The sequence below is a fragment of the Ranitomeya imitator genome, chromosome 8, assembly GCF_032444005.1.
Source record: "Ranitomeya imitator isolate aRanImi1 chromosome 8, aRanImi1.pri, whole genome shotgun sequence".
NCBI classification, from domain to species: domain Eukaryota; kingdom Metazoa; phylum Chordata; class Amphibia; order Anura; family Dendrobatidae; genus Ranitomeya; species Ranitomeya imitator.
The window spans coordinates 47,278,780-47,300,242 of NC_091289.1; the positions used below are offsets into that span (position 1 = coordinate 47,278,780).

The 21,463-nt window shown below is 43.0% G+C and overlaps 1 protein-coding gene across 1 annotated transcript in view; it reads left to right on the forward strand.

Annotated features, from left to right (window-relative positions):
* The window catches only part of IL2RB (interleukin 2 receptor subunit beta), an 87,804-nt gene that overhangs the window by 50,179 nt on the left and 16,162 nt on the right, over window positions 1-21,463 (forward strand). The window contains exons 6-12 of the mRNA XM_069736852.1: window positions 930-1,063; window positions 3,240-3,402; window positions 8,777-8,891; window positions 9,513-9,594; window positions 13,579-13,693; window positions 15,804-15,946; window positions 16,166-16,331. Of these exons, the coding sequence (XP_069592953.1) occupies window positions 930-1,063; window positions 3,240-3,402; window positions 8,777-8,891; window positions 9,513-9,594; window positions 13,579-13,693; window positions 15,804-15,946; window positions 16,166-16,331 (918 nt within the window). The remainder of the gene's footprint in view (window positions 1-929; window positions 1,064-3,239; window positions 3,403-8,776; window positions 8,892-9,512; window positions 9,595-13,578; window positions 13,694-15,803; window positions 15,947-16,165; window positions 16,332-21,463) is intronic.

Genomic DNA, 21,463 nt, shown 5'->3' on the forward strand with positions numbered 1-21,463 from the left:
AAATTAAGTATAATATGTATTTGAAATCCTTACTTTATGTAGAAACCATATACAATACATTAGATAACGTCTCAACATTGAGGACAGTTACTGATTCATTAATTTAAAAGGTTGTCAAGGATTTTTTTTTTAATTCATACGCTCGTAGCTGTTGGAAATAACAATCCAACTCTATTCATCTGTCCTTTGAATTGAAAGAGTTCAGAGCTCCTAAAACATAGAGAATAGAATATAATTTTTCTGTATAAAGTCACGAGTAGCAAGGAGCCATCAGACAGAACTTGTGACTCTTATCTCACAAACAAACCCTACAAATGGACACAAAGTCCAAATTTACCGATAACGTTTTCCCCAAAATAGCCATAATTTTTACATTAACCCAGCTGTGTTTCAAATTAGCCTTTATATTTATAGTCAAGGCAAAAGTGTTGGCACCCTTGAAATTGTTCTAACCTTGAGATTGTTGACATTTTTCAACACTTTTGATTTTTGAATCCTCAGACAGTTTTCTTCTCCTATTTCTGTTCTCCATGCTTAGTGTGGCACACACAGACACACAATGCAAAGATTGAGTCAACTTCTCCCATTTTTATTCTGGTTTCATCCACACCTGTTACTTGCCACAGGTGGGTTTGAACCAGCATCAGAGGCTTGAAATATAGCAGTTTACACACAATTTTAGAAAGGTGCCAACAATTTTGTCCAGCCCATTTTGGGTTTTGTGTGAAATGATGTCCACTTTACTTTTTTCCTCTGTCTTTTTCTATGTTGTTCCAGTACACACACAGGAAATAAACATGTGTATAACAAAACATCTGTAATTGCAATAATTTTCTGGGAGAAATACTTCATGTTCTGGAACAAATTCAAGGGTGCCAACCCTTTCGGCCATGACTGTATATCTATGAATGAATTGTTTCTGCTCCTAGATCCACCTGTGTCCGCTGACATCAAGATGATAAGCTACGATGTGTGGAAACTCACATGGGACATAAGTCACAGGAGTAATATAGCGAATACAGAAACTGAAATCTTCTACAAATCTGTTAATCAATTATGGCAGGTAAGAAATGAAAAGTATATGTTATAGAACATGTGAGCTTTGCAGAGTTGATAGTTCATAGACACAATAGGTGGATGGATGGACGGACAGAAGGACTGAAGGACCGATGGACCATGAATTAAAGCAGTACAAGAACAGTATATGCGTAACATCCTTGTCAGTACCTACTTCCAATGCTTTCACTTCTGCACCAGCAGAACTGCACTTTCAATGACACAGGGCGGTAATCCGGCAGTCCTGTTTTAGTCCATACTACTTGTGGCGCCATCTGGGCAGGAAATTTGAAGGTCAATTTCTAGCTTGTTTAGTATTGTCTCCCTGAGTCAGATTGCCCTCTATTTAAACTGAATCTCCCACTGTCAGTTATAAGTACTTCTTTATCTGGTCCACACCTCTGTGCTCAGCTCCAGTATTTCTATTGGTTTCTTGTCACATACTTCGGCCCACTTACTGACGATTTTCTTTCTTATCTGTACTTGCTGGTTCTGATTTTGCGACATAACTTTCCTGTCAGCAGCCACTTCCAGGATTGAACCTGAGGTCTCTGCGTAAGTCCACACACCTGTAGAGGAGTTAAAGGATGAAGGCAAGGGCTCCCCTGGGACCTGATAGTTGGAGAAGCTAGCACCAAGCCTATCAGTGGAAGCCCTAATTAGAGCTGCCATGTGACCATGGACAGAACCACTTTACGTAATCGTCCACACAGGTGCATGTCGCCAACCAATAAACCACTGGCTTCAAAAATAATCCAAAAGTTTGACAGCTTGAGAAATGCGCATTAATTTTTCAGATTAGACCTTGCTGCATGTGGGATAATAAAACTACTATTTTTGGAAATATTTTCTGGAGTGCTGTCTGTTTTTGGATTCTAGATCGTCACTAGAATTTGTTTTTACCCCCGATCAAGAATAAAGTTTTGTCCAGCTATTGTACACATACTTAACCAGTGTCTTCACGAAAGATAAACTCATTTACTCATAGTTCAGAAGTAGAATAGTGAAGTTATCATTATTCAGGTCAGCTGACTGACAGAAGAGATTGATTCTCTGGTAGGGAGTGTTTAGGAAAGACCTATTTTTCACAAGCTGGTTATGTATGGTCTATAGCAGGGCTACCCAACTCCAGTCCTCAAGGCCCGCCAACAGGTCATGTTTTCAGGATTTCCTTTGTATTGCACAGGTGATGGAATTATTGCCTGTGCAGGTGATGCAATTATCACCTGGGCAATACTAAGGAAATCCTGAAAACATGGCCTGTTGGCGGGCCTTGAGGACTGGAGTTGGGGAACAGTGGTCTATAGGAAGTTGGGAACATGACATGACTGGGGCAAGACACATTTTTCCAATATGTATATAGTATAGTATATAGATAAAACTTTTAGGACACACCGTTTATCATTCAGTGTAAATGTCACAAGTGCATCAAATCCAGCCCTCCTCCACACCATCTGCCTTTATTAACATGTGGCAGAATGGAGCATGATAAAGAGCTCACTGATACCAGTGTTGTCCTATAGGAGCCACCAGTGCAACAAGTCAGTTCATAACATTTAAAGAAAAAATATAGTCAGCTCACCTGTACCAGTACATAGTTCCCAGCTTAGGTCCAAGCCACACATTTTGAACAGGTATAGCTTCAAACTTTATGGGAACAAAGGGGAAGGCTCTTTTCTATTCCAGCGTGACTGTGCCGAGTACCCAAAGCAAGGTCCATCAAGGCTTGGTTGGGAGAGTATATTGTGAAAGAACATAACTGGCGGCTCAGAGCCCGGGTCCCAGCCCCATTGAATAACTTTATGATGAACTATAACGAAGATTATCAACCCAGCCCTCTCGTCCAACATCAGTGTCTGACGTCACAAATGCTCTTCTTGATGAATGGGCAAAAATTCCCATAGACACCATCAAAATCTTGTAGAACGCCTTTGCAGAAGAGAGAATGTTCTTACAGCTGCAAAGGGGGAACTAACTCGATATTAACGCCTATGGCTTTAGAATGGCATGTCATAAAATCTCTTGCAGGTGTAATGTAGAGGTGTCAAAATTTTTTTATCTGTATATTGTATATAATTAATGGCTGTTCTATAAATATGGGATAGGTTTATGGATATATGCATGCAGATACATGAAAGATGAATATTATTTTAGAGTAATGGAAAATTATCTTTCTCCCACAGGACGCACACAGCGTCAGAGTTAAAAATGTCACTTCAGTCACATTACACAAGTTAGATCCTGACACTCGGTATGAAGCTAAACTACGAGTGAACCAGACAACTTTATTAGGAGGCAGATGGAGTGACTGGGGCAAGACTGTACAATGGACAACCCCTTCTAAAGGTATCAATGTCCATCAAATATCCTTAGTTTATACTGAATATATCATCCACTATATAATTGTCTAAGGGTCACTTCCGTCTTTCTGTCTGTCTATCTCTCACGGATATTCATTGGTCGCGGCCTCTGTCTGTCATGGAAATCCAAGTCGCTGATTGGTCGTGGAAAAATGCCCACGACCACCATTGCCATGACCAATCAGCGACGGCCATGGTCTGGCAGCGAAATGGCCATTGCTTTACTGCCCTGCAGTCAGCGCTGAGCGCTCACACAGGGTTAATGCCAGCGTTAACGGACCGTGGTGTAACGCACTCCGTTAGCGCAGCTATTAACCCTGTGTGACCAACTTTTTACTATTGATGCTGCATATGCAGCATCAATAGCAAAAAGATCTAATGTTACAAATAATAATAATAAAAAAAAGGTTATTCTCACCTACCGACGTGGCGCTGTCCTCGGCAGTGCAAGCGGCAGGTTCCGGTGCCAAGGATGCTATGCGAGAAGGACCTGCCATGACGTCACGGTCATGTGACCGCGACATCATCACAGGTCCTGCGCTCATACCAACTCTGGAACCGGAAGCTGCCACTTGCACCGCACACAGGCGCCAGGACTTCAAGGGGCCTTCGGAAGGTGAGTATATGTTTATTTTTTATTTTAAGGTGTGTTTGTATATACCTAATAATGGGGCACTGTGTACGGTGGGATGGAGGACTGCACAGGATAGGAGGAGATCTGTGTGTGTATATACCTAATAATGGGGCACTGTGTACGGTGGGATGGAGGACTGCACAGGATAGGGGGTGAGCTGTGTGTATATACCTAATAATGGGGCTCTGTGTACGGTGGGATAGAGAGCTGCACAGGATAGGGGGAGAGGTGTGTGTGTGTGTGTATATACCTAATAATGGGTCTATGTGTACGGTGGGATGGAGGACTGCACAGGATAGGGGGTGAGCTGTGTGTATATACCTAATAATGGGGCTATGTGTACGGTGGGATGGAGGGCTGCACAGGATAGGGGGAGAGGTGTGTGTGTATATGCCTAATAATGGGGCTCTGTATGGTGGGATGGAGGGCTGCACAGGATAGGGGAGAGCTGTGTGTATATGCCTAATAATGGGGCTCTGTGTACGGTGGGATGGAGGGCTGCACAGGATAGGGGGAGAGGTGTGTGTGTGTGTATATGCCTAATAATGGGGCTCTTTATGGTGGGATGGAGGGCTGCACAGGATAGGGGGAGAGGTGTGTGTGTGTGTATATGCCTAATAATGGGGCTATGTGTACGGTGGGATGGAGGACTGCACAGGATAGGGGAGAGCTGTGTGTATATGCCTAATAATGGGGCTCTGTGTACGGTGGGATGGAGGGCTGCACAGGATAGGGGGAGAGGTGTGTGTGTATATGCCTAATAATTGGGCTCTGTATGGTGGGATGGAGGACTGCACAGGATAGGGGGAGAGCTGTGTGTGTGTATATCTATATATATAATTGTCTAAGGGGTACTTCCGTCTTTCTGTCTGCAACTTCCGTAACGGAAAACCCACGTTGCTGATTGGTCTCGCCAGCTGCCTGTCATGGCTGCCGCGACCAATCAGCAAAGGGCACAGTCCGATTAGTCCCTCCCTACTCCCCTGCAGTCAGTGCCCGGTGCCCGCATACTCCCCTCCAGTCACCGCTCCCACAGGGTTAATGCCAGCGGTAACGGACCACGTTATGCCGTGGGTAACGCACTCCATTAACGCTGCTATATAGCACAGGCCACGTAGTATTTGTCTGCTATATACTACATGGCTCCTATATACTACGTGTCCTGTGCTATATACTATGTGGCTGCTATATACATACATACATACATACATATGCTAGAATACCCGATGCGTTAAAATCGAGCCACCATCTAGTGCATATATATATATATATATAATCATTATATATAATCAATTGATGGTGGCAGTTACACATGGCAGCTAAGCTGCGCACCCCTACACGCTCTCTATGCATCACATTAAAAAATGGATTAAATATATTATGGTTATGGCATCATAAAATGAAAAAAAGCTTTGATTGTCGGAATGTGAAGCAAAATCCTTAAGAAAGAGAAACCAACAAAAGAGATTTCTGAGAATTGTAGAAAAAATCATCAGAAGAAGACATCTTTATGTCATTCTGACATTTCCAAGGTTTTTTTCCCCTCATGTATTAACATTTTATGACAAATTGAAGTACACAAACAGCTTTCAAAAAGAGAAGTCATAGGTGATATCGCATGAGACATTCTTTGACTAAGTCGTATTGCTGAGATCATTTTTGTCCTTGTACCCTAAAACACAAAATGACACAACCAAAAAAAAGATTTTTTTTTATGTTTTGTGTATATATATCATTTTTGTTCTATTTGTGTAGTAGAGAAAAATTGCAAAATCCATAAAGACATATCTGCAGAGGGGACATATCATCCTCACATAAAATATGGGGGATTAATTATAAATGGGGAAGTGATAAAGAGCTTACACTGCAACCTTCATTGAAGTAGGGCCACTTGCTGTGAATAGGTAATTGCAACAAGGAATCTAATGAGAAGCAGGCAAGGATTCATATACGCAGAGGCGGAGAAGTACACATCCGAAGCAAGAGCTTTGTCTATTCAATGTAGTTATCTCACACTTTCTAGAGTCGGTGGCCAATGATGATATTGGGTTTGCATCCATCTGATATTTATGGGATATATATTTTCGGCATCGTAGCGACGGGACAAACTTAACACATTCACTCACATCACTGTAAAGTCATTCTAACACCTTCAGCTTAATATCGGTCAGATGGATGATGCTATCCATTCCATGTTTCATCTCTATAGAAAGGTAAAAAGGTGACAGGAAACATGACAATGACATCTCGCGCTTAGGACCTCCAGGAGCAAACATATCCTGAAAGTTGGGGGTCTCATAAACTTCTAAAAAACTTCTAGCACATCCCACAACCAGCACCCATCTGAGCTTACCAATTGGAAGTATGTGAGTGTACTCTTGCTCTAATAAAAGTTTGGATTTTGGTCTTTTGTCAGTATTGGAAGGTACAGTTTACTGTAGTTCTGTCCATTTTCCTAAGAAGTACCTTCCTCTGTTAAGTTCTGAGCCATTTCAATGACACAGGTTTAGTACTTCTTCTGTTATCCCTTCTATTTTATGTGATTGTATATACCATATTGTTTAGTGCCCATTTTGTATAATCTTTGTATAGTTTTTGTACACTGCCTACTTTTTTGGATTAAGTATCTAAAATTTAATAGCTCTGTTCCTCTTGCTCTGTAAACAGCACCCCTGAAGCCATATGCTACCTGTAACGGGTATCCCAGCAGCCTGAATAAAGATTTGTGGTGGCAGCTAGTGGTTTCTTTTGTTATTGTGGAGTTAGCAGTGATCATATCAATGTGAATACATATATATACAATGCTCCAAAAAAAAAAAAAGCAACACTAAAATCCCACATCCTAGATATCACTGAATGAAATATTCCAGTTGTAAATCTTTATTCATTACATAGTGGAATGTGTTGGGAACAATAAAACCTAAAAATGATCAACATAAATCAAAACTAATATCCCACGGAGGTCTGGAGTTGGAATGATGCTCAAAATCAAAGTGGAAAATGAAGTTACAATCTGATCCAACTTCAGTGGAAATGCATCAAGACAAGGAAATGATGCTTAGTAGTGTGAGTGGCCTCCACGTGCCTGTATGACCTCCCTACAATGCCTGGACATGCTCCTGATGAGGCAGCAGATGGTCTCCTGAGGGATCTCCTCCCAGACCTGGACTAAAGCATCCGCCAACTCCTGGACAGTCTGTGGTGCAATGTGATACTAGTGGATGGTGCGAGACATGATGTTTCAGATGTGTTCAGTCAGATTCAGGTCAGGGGAACGGGCAGGCCAGTCCATAGCTTCAATGCCTTCATCTTGCAGGAACTGCTGACACACTCAAGCCACATGAGGTCTGACATTGTCCTGCATTAGGAGGAACCCAGGGCCAACCGCACCAGCATATGGTCTCACAAGGGGTCTGAGGATCTTATCTCGGTACCTAATGGCAGTCAGGCTACCTCTGGCGAGCACATGGAGGACTGTGCGGCCCTCCAAAGAAATGCCACCCCACACCATTACTGACCTACTGCCAAACCAGTCATGCTGAAGGATGTTGCAGGCAGCAGATCGCTCTCTATGGCATCTCCAGACTCTGTCACGTCTGTCACATGTTCTCAGTGTGAACCTACTTTCGTCTGTGAAGAGCACAGGGCACCAGTGGTGAATTTGCCAATCCTGGTGTTCTATGGCAAATGCCAAGCGTCCTGCACGGTGTTGGGCTGTGAGCACAACCCCCATCTGTGGATGTCGGGCACTCAGACCATCCTCATGGAGTTGATTTCTAACTGTTTGTGCAGACACATGCTCATTTGTGGCCTGCTGGAGGTCATTTTGCAGGGCTCTGGCAGTGCTCCTCCTGTTCCTACTTGCACAAACGCTGAGGTAGCGGTCCTGCTGCTGGGTTGTTGCCCTCCTACGGCCCCCTCCACATCTCCTGGTGTACTGGCCTGTCTCCTGGTAGTGCCTCCAACCTCTGGACACTATGCTGACAGACACAGCAAACTTTCTTGCCACAGTTCGCATCAATGTGCCATCCTGGATGAGCTGCACTACCTGAGCCTCTTGTGTGGGTTGCAGAGTCCGTCTCGTGCTACCACGAGTGTGAAAGCACAACCAACATTCAAAAGTGACCAAAACATCAGCGAGAAAGCATTGGTACCGAGATGTGGTCTGTGGTCCCCACCTGCAGAACCACTCCTTTATTGAGTGTGTCTTGATAATTGCCAATAATTTCCATCTGTAGTCTATTCCATTTGCACAACAGCATGTGAAATTGATTGTCAAACAGTGTTGTTTCCTAAGTGGACAGTTTGATTTCACAGAAGATTGATTTACTTGGAGTTATATTCTGTTGTTTAAGTGTTCATTTTTATTTTTTTGGGCAGTGTATATTTATTCCATACGTTGGAATCGGAGGTGTATATACCATACGCTCACTGTGAGTTCTCCAATAACTGGCCTAGTAGTAGAAAGTAGTAGGCTGCGGCCTTGCTCATTACACATCAGTCAATTGCCTAATTGTCTTGACAATTGTTGCAACGGAATTGCGTTCCCTGACAAATTGGTGGCAGTGGTGGGATCTGATTGAGCTCTCCAGTGTTCGTCCTAGCAAATTGATGACAACGGTGGGATCTGAGCATTTCCCCCTGTTGTTATCCCTGACAAATTTGTATTTGTATGTTGGTCGTATGTAAATGAGGGGTTCTAAACTTTTCCTTTCTTTTATTTTAGGTCGCCTGGACTGTACACACAACAGCTTTGAAACTGTGTCATGTTCATGGAAAACAGCTAAAACTTTCATTTTGACCCCATGCTACATATCAGCTAGTGTTACTAATGACCCAAGGTGAGTTTACTCAGAGACGGATCTAGGTTTTTCTGTGCCTCGAGCACCCCCTCCTATACACAGATTAAGCGGTTTGAGTAGTCATCATCATGTGACGGCTCATATGTGATTTGCGTACTTACAGTCTTGTGCCAACTAGCTGATCTTCCTAATTCTCAGAATGTTTAGTGAAATACTACAATCTATGCTTTATTGAGAGAAACAGAATGAGAAACTAGTTGTCATGTTACCGAAAGTATGAAAATCACATTTAAGTGGTCATGTGAAGATCGCTTGAACTGCCAAGCAGAGCTGAAACCTGACAGTGAGTGTAGTTCACGCCATTAGGATTGGCACGCTACAGGGCTTAATTTTATAATTCAAGGAATTCCTTAGGTGTGTGATGAAAGTCTGCAGTCTCTCTATGTGACTCCAGACTTCGGAATCCTTACAGTATGCACACTGTACGCTGTCCAGATTCCATGCCGGCAGCAAGAGCAGGTGTTTATGTGACCGCAAGTAAGCGATTTGCAGTGATCTGGGCTCAAATTACTTGAATTGCCTGTCTGGTCGCACGTATTAGATTAATACATTTAGATATGTATCCTTCATCTTCTGACATTTTTTGCTACTCTCTTTTAGACATATACAAGGAATCTGCTATCTTCCCACCGGCAGTGACTCTAGAAGTTGTGTAATAACTCTTACAGTCGATGGTGAACATGTGAGTACACAGATTTGCAAGCAACTGGGGCATGTAGGAGTAGGGGTTATTTTTTCAAGATGCATGATTTTCCTGGGTATATGTCCTCTTTAATTCCCACCCCCAAATATTTAAAAAATGATTTACCTGAGTAAATATAAACATGTATACATAATATAACAACCATAAGTACATGTAGCATATTTCCAAAGATGAATACCATGATTGAGATATATATATATATATATATATATATATATATATATATATATACTAGATGGTGGCCCAATTCTAACGCATCGGGTATTCTAGAATATGCTTATCCACGTAATATATTGCTCAGCCACGTACTATATTGCCCAGCGACGTAGTATATTGCCCAGTCACATAGTATATTGCCCAGCCACGTACTATATTGCCCAGCGACGTAGTATATTGCCCAGTCACATAGTATATTGCCCAGCCACGTAGTATATTGCCCAGCGACGTAGTATATTGCCCAGCCACATAGTATATAGCCCAGCCACGTAGTATATTGCCCAGTCACGTAGTATATTGCCCAGTCACGTAGTATATTGCCCAGCGACATAGTATATAGCCCAGCCATGTAGTATATTGCCCAGTGACGTAGTATATTGCCCAGCCACGTAGTATATTGCCCAGCCACGTAGTATATTGCCCAGCCACGTAGTATATTGTCCAGCCACGTAGTATATTTCCCAGTCACATAGTATATTGCCCAGTCACGTAGTATATTGCCCAGCCACGTAGTATATTGCACAGCGACGTAGTATACTGCACAGAGCCACGTAGTATATTGCACAGCGACGTAGTATAAAGGACAGAGCCACGTAGTATATTGTACAGTGACGCAGTATACAGCACAGAGCCACGTAGTATATTGCACAGCGACATAGTATATTGCCCAGCCACCTACTATATTGTCCAGCCACGTAGTATATTGCCCAGTGACATAGTATACAGCACAGAGCCACATAGTATACAGCACAGAGCCACATAGTATATTGCCCAGTGACATAGTATATTGGCCAGCCACGTAGTATATTGTCCAGTGACGTAGTATACAGCACAGAGCCATGTAGTATATTGGCCAGTCACGTAGTACTTTGCCCAGCTACGTAGTATATTGCCCAGGCACGTATGTCACAGGTTAAAAAATAAAAAATAAACATACTCACCTAACGATCCGAGGGCCCCTTGTAGTTTAACATACTCACCATTCTGGTCGCTGCTCCTCAGCGTCCCGTCTCTCCGCCTCCTGGGATCCAACGGCGCTGTGCCGATGAGCGCGCGGCTGCCGCCATCTTCCGTTCCCAGGATGCTTTGCGAAATTACCCAGATGAATTAGCAGTCTCGCGAGATCGCTAGGTCTTCTGGGTAATTTCGCAAAGCATCGCTGGGAAAGGAAGATGGCGGCAGGCGCAAGCGGACAACGGAGGGTGAGTATAGCAGGTTTTTTGTTTTTTTACTATTTTTAACATTACTTTTTTTACTATTGATTCCTCATAGGCAGCATCAATAGTAAAAGGTTGGGGACACACAGGGTTAATAGCGGTGGTAACGGAGTGCGTTACCCGCGGCATAACGCGGTCCGTTATCACCGGTATTAACCTTGTGTTAGCGGTGACCGGAGGGGAGTATGGAGCCGGCGCTGGGGACAGTGACTGCGGGGAGCATGGAGCGGGTGCCGGGGACAGTGACTGCGAGGAGCATGGAGCGGGCGCCGGGGACAGTGACTGCAGGGAGCATGGAGCGGAGCGCCGGGGACACTGCAGGGAGTATGGAGCGGAGCACAGGGGACACTGACTGTGGGGAGTATGGAGCGGAGCGCCGGGGACACTGACTGCGGGGAGCGGAGATAATGGAGCGGATCGCTGGGGACACTGCGGGGAGTAAGGAGCGGGCATTTTATTCCGGACCGTGCCCGTCGCTGATTGGTCGCGGCAGCCATGACAGGCAGCTGCCGAGACCAATCAGCGAATGAATAACATAGTAACATAGTAACATAGTAACATAGTTAGTAAGGCCGAAAAAAGACATTTGTCCATCCAGTTCAGCCTATATTCCATCATAATAAATCCCCACCATAATAAATAACCGTGACAGACAGAAGGACAGACAGACGGAAGTGACCCTTAGACAATTATATAGTAGATATATATATATATATATATATATATATATATATATATATATATATATATATATATATATATATATATATATATATATATGTATACACACTGCTCAAAAAATAAAGGGAACAATTCAACAACAGAATTTAATTCCAAGTAAATCAAACTTCTGTGAAATCAAACTGTCCACTTAGGAAGCAACACTGATTGACAATCAATTTCACATGCTGTTGTGCAAATGGAATAGACAACAGATGGATATTATTGGCAATTATCAAGACATCCTCAATAAAGGAGTGGTTCTGCAGGTGGGGACCACAGACTACATCTCAGTATCAATGCTTTCTGGCTGATGTTTTGGTCAATTTTGAATGTTAGTTGTGCCTTCACACTCGTGGTAGCATGAGACGGACTCTACAATCCACACAACTGGCTCAGGTAGTGCAGCTCATCCAAGATGGCACACCAATGCAAGCTGTGGCAAGATGGTTTGCTGTGTCTGTCAGCGTAGTGTCCAGAGGCTGGAGGCGCTACCAGGAGACAGGCCAGTACACCAGGAGATGTGGAAGGGGCCGTAGGAGGGCAACAACCCAGCAACAGGACAGCTACCTCAGCCTTTGTGCAAAGAGGAGCAGGAGGAGCACTGCCAGAGCCCTGCAAAATGACCTCCAGCAGGCCACAAATGTGCATGTGTCTGCACAAACAGTTAGAAACTGACTCCATGAGGATGGTCTGAGTGCCCAACGTCCACAGATGGTGGTTGTGCTGACAGCCCAACACCATGCAGGACGTTTGGCATTTGCCACAGAATACCAAGATTGGCAAATTCGCTATTGACGCCCTGTGCTCTTCACAGATGAAAACAGGTTCACACTGAGCACATGTGACAGATGTGACATAGTCTGGATATGCCGTGGAGAGCTATCTGCTGCCTGTAAGATCCTTCAGCATGACTGGTTTGGCAGTGGGTCAGGAATGGTGTGGGGTGGCATTTCTTTGGAGGGCCGCACAGCCTTCCATGTGCTCGCCAGAGGTATTCTGACTGCCATTAGGTACCGAGATGAGATCCTCAGACCTCTTGTGAGACCATATGCTGGTTCGGTTGGCCATGGGTTCCTCCTAATGCAGGACAATGCCATGTGGCTGGAGTGTGTCAGCAGTTCCTGCAAGATGAAGGCATTGAAGCTACGGATTGGCCCGCCCGTTCCCCAGACCTGAATCCAATTGAGTACATCTGGGCAATCATGTCTCTCTCTCTCTCTCCATCCACCAACGTCATGTTGCACCACAGACAGTTCAGGAGTTGGCAGATGCTTTAGTCCAGGTCTGGGAGGAGATCCCTCAGGAGACCATCTGCCGCCTCATCAGGAGCTTGCCCAGGCATTGTACAGTATGGAGGTCATACAGGCACATGGAGGCCACACACTACTGAGCATCATTTCATTGTCATGAGGAATTTCCACTGAAGTTGGATCAGCCTGTAATTTGATTTTCCTCTTTGATTTTGAGTATCATTCCAAATCCTAACCTCCATGGGATATTCATTTTGATTTACATTGATAATTGTTATGGTTTATTGTTCTGAACACATTCCACTATGCAATGAATAAAAATTTGCAACTGGAATATTTCATTCAGTGATATCTAGGATGTGGTATTTTAGTGTTCCCTTTATTTTTTTTGAGCAGTGTTTATATAAAAGAGTGAACATCGGCTAAATCCGGTCATCCAGAACTGTGGCTTCTCTGATTGTAGATGGCAATCAAAAATTATTCCCCATATGCAGTTCTGCAACTCTGGTACTAGTCCTTGCCTGTCTTTTTACCTACCTTTTTTCCTTTAACTTTAGTACAAAAATGCCATGACTGCTGCGCATAATGTGAACGTGAATGTGATCTGCAGTTTTGGAAAGAACATCAACATGACGGTCATATCTTTATCTGATTTCAACCCATTTTTAAATCGTAAGTACAGCGATACAGCATAACTCCTGCTCCACTATTATGTGTTCTGTATATTTTTTTCACAGGGTACAACAGCACATTTTTTCCCGCGTGATCTCTCTTGTGTATGGGAGAGACAGTCGAGATGGCTGCTGGCCGAACGATAGTGCGAAGCATCTTTTGACCGACAACCATCTAATGTACAGTTGTGCTCAAAAGTTTACATACCTCGGTGGAATTTTTGCTTTCTTGGCCTTTTTTTCAGAGAATATAAATGGTAATACCAAACCTTTTTCTCCACTCATAGTTAGTGGTTAGGTGAAGCCATTTATTGTCAAACTACTGTGTTTTCTCTTTTTAAATCATAATGACAACCCAAAACATCCAAATGACCCTGATCAAAAGTTCAGATACCCCATTTCTTAATACCCTCTAACATCAATGACAGCTTGAAGTCTTTTGTGGTAGTTGTGGATGAGGTTCTTTATTTTCTCAGATGGTAAAGCTGCCCACTCTTCTTGGTAAAAAGCCTCCAGTTCCTGTAAATTCCTGGGCAGTCTAGCATGAACTGCGCGCTTGAGATCTCTCCAGAGTGGCTCAATGATAATTTTGATTGGTTCAATGAGCATTTATTTAAAAATAAAAAATTATTAAAAGACTAGTTTACACAACACGTTTCGGCTTGTAACAGCCTTCATCAAGCGTCAGGGAGATCCTCATACACATTAGATTGTCTGCCGATCCTAGCACTATTTCTTGCAGTTTTACACATATACCTTAAACAGATTATTTCTCAAAACATCGATTTTATGTATTGCTTTCCACATTCCTTCCGCACCCATCTCACCCATTTTTTATTCTTTTTCTAAATATATTTTTTTCTATTTTTTTCTTTAAATTATTAGACACTCAAATATATTATCTGTTTATCTGTCTTTCATTGCTAAGATCAGTTCCACTATCTCTTTCTCATTCTGAGCTGGGCTCTACGATCAGTGTGCATACCCTGAGTGACGCTCAATCAGTCTTCGGCAGCCAGCTGCATTTTGTGGGTGGTGCAGAAGCTGAAAGTGGAGCGAATACATCTCCTTGTATTGGCACTGAGCATGCACAATGGTTGGCTGAAGATGGAAGATTTTGAAAATAGTCGGTAAACCAACTTATTAATATTTTTGTTCATCATTACTAGCTGAGCTCAAAGCGAATCAGTCAGCAGGATTTTGCTAAGTAAACTACGGTCACTGTCAGATTGGCATTGTTACACTGATTAAAATGATACCTGTGTGATGAAATATGTCTTGTAGTTCTTGTGTAATCAGTGTTAGAAGTTTTCATGATATGCCTGTGCTTCGGGGCGGGCCTGTGGGAAGGTCTCTCCTTGGTTGTTCTGGCTTAAAGCAGGAAGATAAGACTTTGCCTACAGTCCTGCCCAGGAGCACAAGAATCTCATTAGCTCAAAATTTCTAACACTGATTATACATGAACCACAATACAGATTTCTTTATCCCAAGTATAATTTTAATCAGTTTAACACTGCCAACCTGACAGTGTCTGTAGTTTACTTAGTGCAAAATCCTGCTGACAGCTTCGCTTTAAAGTACCATTCCAGCAAATAATTTTTTTATTTCACCATCAGTTAGGTATAACTAATAAATATTCGGTGTATATAGTAAAATACTTATTTGTCACTGTCTTTTACTGTTTCCATTGAAATTGTGCGCACAGCTCTGACTGGCTGAAAATCACTGCCAACTTTCTCTGTTAATATAAGAGTCTATAAGAGCCTGTTTCTGAGTCTCATTGGTTCACAATGAGAGTTGACTTCTAGTTCTTCCAGCAAACACTGGAGTGATCCGCCTAGTCACAACTGTGGTCACATGGTCCAGAAGATGACCGGAGCGGCACTGGAAACGGCAGAAGATAGCAACCGGTAAGTCACACTGAACATAAATTACTGATGCCTAACTGGTGGCGAAATCCTATGGTGGTGAAATAATAGGATTTCTGATTGTGGAATTCCTCTCCATGATATTCATATAAAGGGAATTGCTAAGATATGAAAATACCTTTAATGAAACTTATTGTATGTTTATACAAAGTATGACAACATGTACATTATTTCCTTTCACAGTGCGTCTTGATCCACCTGTACACCTTGACATTACGATGCTAGAAGACGGCACGTGGAATCTTACATGGATCATCAATCACAGGAATTACATAGACAATGTGGAAACTGAAGTGCATTTCAAGCCAGCGAAATGGTCATGGAAGGTAAATAGCTCCGCGATAACTGGTCACTAAACTCCTGAAAATAGATCAAATTGAATAAGCTACCACCGAAAAGTTTTGATTGCTTGCAGTTAGAAATTTTAAAGAGCTTTGGAGGTAGTGTAGTGTAATGTCTTATTTTTTCCTAGTCATAGCACCATATGTTTAAGCTCTTTCTGACATTGTAACTCAACCCTACTACCGTATGTTTCCTTTTTTAAGGATGCCAAAAGATTTACAATTAACCATTATGATCTGTCGGTTTTACTACGTGACCTACAGCCTGATACTCTGTATGAAGCCAAAGTGCGCATCAACCAGACAGAATTTGTGGGTGGCAAGTGGAGTGAATGGAGCAAGCCGGTGCAGTGGACAACTCCTCCTAAAGGTATTATAGTTAATTAGTTAGTGAACTTATGATCATATACTCCGATCAGCTATAACATTAAAAATAGTGGCCTATTACAGCATAATTCCTCCACGTGCTGCCAAAACAGCTCTGAATGGTCGAGGCATGGATTACATAAAGCCTCTGAAGGTGTCCTTGGGTAGATGGCATCAAGAGGCAACAGATTATCTTTGTAGCCCTCTAAGTTGTCAGGCTTCTTTTTCCAGAACATCCCGCACATGCTTAATGGGATTAACATTTTGGAAATTTAGAGGCCAATTTATTACCTTGAACATTTATTATAGCCAGCATTATAATTTTCAACAATTTCTGCTACTAGCTCCTCTGCCTAATTGTACCAGGCAAGTTAACCTTTGCTCAATTGTCTCTTCAGAGAGGAAGAGGACTGTAACTCTAGTGCTACCTATGGGAAGTAGCAATCCTAAAAGTCAATATCAACCCTTTAACAAGCCTTGTCACAGAACTTAGGATAAAAGCCAAAACAAAATTTCAATTTGCAGACACTGTGTTTCTGGGTACTGCCTCTCGTCAGTACAAAGCGTGAGATCTGGTTTGGCTGTGTGAGAGGTGTCTGGCCGAGATCCAAGGGGTAATGTTTCTCCTTGTGGAGAATGACATGTCAAGCCTGGCATGCCAAGTTGAGGAGAATTTTAAGCCACAATGTTCATCTTGGAAATATTGACCCTTTAGGCCATGTTCACACAGTGCGTTTTTTACTGCGGAACCGCAGCGTTTTTGCCGCTGCGGTTCCGCAGCTGTTTTCCATGCAGGGTACAATACAATGTACCCTATGGAAAACAGGAACCGCTGTGCACATGATCCTGAATTTAAAAAAAAAAGCCACGCTGAATAGCTGCGGGAAAAAAGAAGGAGCATGTCACTTCTTTTTTCGGAGCCGCAGCGGTTCTGCACCCATAGACCTCCATTGTGAGGTCAAACCCGCAGTAAAACCCGCAGATCAAAAATATATCTGCGGGTTTTATTGCGGTTTGTGGTGCCGAACCGCTGCAGCAGGAAGTGCGGGGAAGCGGGCGGAAGTGCGTGGGCGGAGTGTGGCTGCCCCGATCCCACCCCCCCATGCTCCGATGCCCCACCCCCGTGCTCCGATGCCCCCTCCCGTGCTCCGATGCCCCCCCCCCCCGTGCTCCGATGCCCCCCCCCCGTGCCCTAATCTCCCCCCCTTATACTTACCCGGCCTCCCGGTGTCCGTCCGGCCGTCTTTGATCTCAGTGATCAAAATAAAAAAATAGTAAATGACACCCCCCCCCCTTTGTCACCCCCATAGGTAGGGACAATAAAAAAATTAAGAATTTTTTTTTTTTCCCACTAAGGTTAGAATAGGGTTAGGTTTAGGGGTAGGGTTAGGGGTAGGGTTAGGGTTAGGGGTAGGGGTAGGGTTACGGGTAGGGTTAGGGTTAGGGGTAGGGGTAGGGTTAGGGTTAGGGTATTTTCAGCCATTTTAACCCTAAAAAACTTCCTAGAAAACACACAGACTATGCATAGAAAACTGCATAAAAAAAGGATCAAAAAACGCATCAAAAAACGCACCAAAAAAGCACAAAAAAAGGACCAAAAAAAGGACCTGCGTTTTCTGCCAAGAGCTGCAGTTTCAGTCCTGAAAAAAAAAGGATGGAAATCAGGAACGTGTGAACATACCCTAACAAGCATTGTCAAATGACTTAGGATAAAAGCCCAGAGTATCTTAACACACCACTCAGAAAGAGATGTAAAAAAGTAACACATTTTATTGAAATACAATTATTACAAATTTATATAATACTAGCTGAAGAGCCCGGCGTTGTCTGGGCAAAGTAAATATCTGTGGTTAGTTATAGCACCTCACTTCTCTTATTTTCCCATCACGCCTCTCATTTTTCCCCTCACATCTCTCATTTTCTCCCTCACACCTCTCATTTTCTCCCTCACTCCTCTCATTCCCCCCTAACACTTGTCATTTCGACCTCACATCTGTCATTTTCCTATCACTACACTATTTTCCCTCACTCCTCTCATTTTGCACTCACACCTTTTCATTTTCACCTCACACCTCTCATTTTCACCTCAGTATATACATGTTTGTAATCTCCCTTATATATAGTATACACCTGTATGTCATCTCCTGTATATAGTATATACCTGTATGTCATCTCCCCTGTATATAGTATATACCTGCTGTGTGTCATCTCCCCTGTATATAGTATATACCTGTATGTCATCTCCTCCTATATATAGTATATACCTGTATGTCATCTCCTCCTATATATAGTATATACCTGTATGTCATCTCCTCCTGTATATAGTATATACCTGTAGGTAATCTGCTCCTGTATATAGTATATACCTGTGTGTCATCTCCTCCTGCATTTAGTATATACCTGTATGTCATCTCCTCCTGTATATAGTATGTACCTGTATGACATCTCCTCCTCTATATAGTATATACCTGTGTGTTATCTCTCCTGTATATAGTATATATCTGTGTGTCATCTCCCCTGTATATAGTATATACCTGTGTGATCTCCTGTATTAGACCTCATTAACACGTTATTTGCTCAGTATTTTTACCTCAGTATTTGTAAGATAAATTGGCAGCCTGATATATCCCCAGCCAACAGGAAGCCCTCCCCCAGGCAGTATATATTAGCTCACACATACACATAATAGACAGGACATGTGACTGATAGCTGCTGTCTTTCCTATATGGTACATTTGTTGCTCTTGTAGTTTGTCTGCTTATTAATCAGATTTTTATTTTTGAAGGCTAATACCAGACTTGTGTGTGTTTTAGGGCGAGTTTCGTTTGTCAAGTTGTGTGTGTTGAGTTGTGTGTGGCGACATGCATGTAGCGACTTTTGTGAGATGAGTTTTGTGTGGCAACATGCGTGTAGCAACTTTTTGTGTGTCGAGTTGCATGTCACAGGTTAGTGTAGCAAGTTGTGTGCAGCAAGTTTTGCGCATGGCGAGTTTTGCGCGTGGTGAGTTTTATGTCTGGTGCCTTTTGAGTATGTGCAAGTTTTGTGTGAGGCAACTTTTGCATGTGTTGCAAATTTTGTGCATATGGCAATTTTTCCGCGTGTGCAAGTTTTGCGTGTGGCGAGTTTTCCATGAGGTGAGTTTTGCACTTGTGGCGAGTTTTGCGGGAGCCTAGTTTTTGCATGTGGCGAGTTTTGCGCGTGGCGAGTTTTGAGTGGCGACTTTTGTGTTTCGACTTTTATGTGGCGAGGTTGGTGTATGTGTGGTGAAATGTGTGCTGAGGGTGGTATATGTGTTCAAGCACGTGGTAGTGTGTGGCGCATTTTGTGTGTGTGTTCATATCCCCATGTGTGGTGAGTATCTCATGTCGGGGCCCCACCTTAGCAACTGATCGGTATATACTCTTTTGCGCCATCGCTCTCATTCTTTAAGTCCCCCTTGTTCACATCTGGCAGCTGTCAATTCGCCTCCAACACTTTTCCTTTCACTTTTCCCCATTATGTAGATAGGGGAAAAATAGTTTGGTGAATTGGAAAGCGCGGAGTTAAAATTTCACCTCACAACATAGCTTATGACGTTCTCAGGGTCCAGACATGTGACTGTGCAAAATTTTGTGGCTGTAGCTGCGACGCCTCCAACACTTTTCATTTCAGTTTTTCCCCATTATGTAGATAGGGGCAAAATTGTTTGGTGAATTGGAAAGCGCGGGGTTAAAATTTCACCTCACAACATAGCCTATGACGCTCTCAGGGTCCAGACGTGTGACTGTGCAAAATTTTGTTGCTGTAGCTGCGATGCTTCCAACACTTTTCCTTTCACATTTTTCCCCATTATGTAGATAGGGGCAAAATAGTTTGGTGAATTGGAAAGCGCGGGGTTAATATTTCACCTCACAACGTAGCCTATGACGCTCTCAGGGTCCAGACGTGTGACTGTGCAAAATTTTGTTGCTGTAGCTGCGATGCTTCCAACACTTTTCCTTTCACATTTTTCCCCATTATGTAGATAGGGGCAAAATTGTTTGGTGAATTGGAACGCGTGGGGTTAAAATTTCACCTCACAACGTAGCCTATGACGCTCTCGGGGTCCAGACGTGTGACTGTGCAAAATTTTGTCGCTGTAGCTGCGACGCTTCCAACACTTTTCCTTTCACTTTTTTCCCCATTATGTAGATAGGGGCAAAATTGTTTGGTGAATTGGAAAGCGCGGGGTTAAAATTTCACCTCACAACGTAGCCTATGACGCTCTCGGGGTCCAGACGTGTGACTGTGCAAAATTTTGTTGCTGTAGCTGCGACGCTTCCAACACTTTTCCTTTCACTTTTTTCCCCATTATGTAGATAGGGGCAAAATTGTTTGGTGAATTGGAAAGCGCGGGGTTAAAATTTCACCTCACAACGTAGCCTATGACGCTCTCGGGGTCCAGACGTGTGACTGTGCAAAATTTTGTTGCTGTAGCTGCGACTCTTCCAACACTTTTCCTTTCACTTTTTTCCCCATTATGTAGATAGGGGCAAAATTGTTTGGTGAATTGGAACGCGCGGGGTTAAAATTTCGCCTCACAATATAGCCTATGACGCTCTCGGGGTCCAGACGTGTGACTGTGCAAAATTTTGTGGCTGTAGCTGCGACGGTGCAGATGCCAATCCCGGACATACACACATACACACACACACATTCAGCTTTATATAGTAGACTAGCTGAAGAGCCCGGCGTTGCCTGGGCATAGTAAATATCTGTGGTTAGTTATAGCACCTCACTTCTCTTATTTTCCCATCACGCCTCTCATTTTCCCAATCACATCTTTCATTTTCCCACTCACATCTCTCATTTTCTCCCTCACATCTCTCATTTTCTCCCTCACTCCTCTCATTCCCCCCTAACACTTGTCATTTCAACCTCACATCTGTCATTTTCTGATCACTCCACTATTTTTCCTCACTTCTCTCATTTTGCACTCACACCTTTTCATTTTCACCTCACACCTCTCATTTTCACCTCATCACCTCAGTATATACATGTTTGTCATCTCCCTTATATATAGTATACATCTGTATGTCATCTCCTGTATATAGTATATACCTGTATGTCATCTCCCCTGTATATAGTATATACCTGCTGTGTGTCATCTCCCCTATA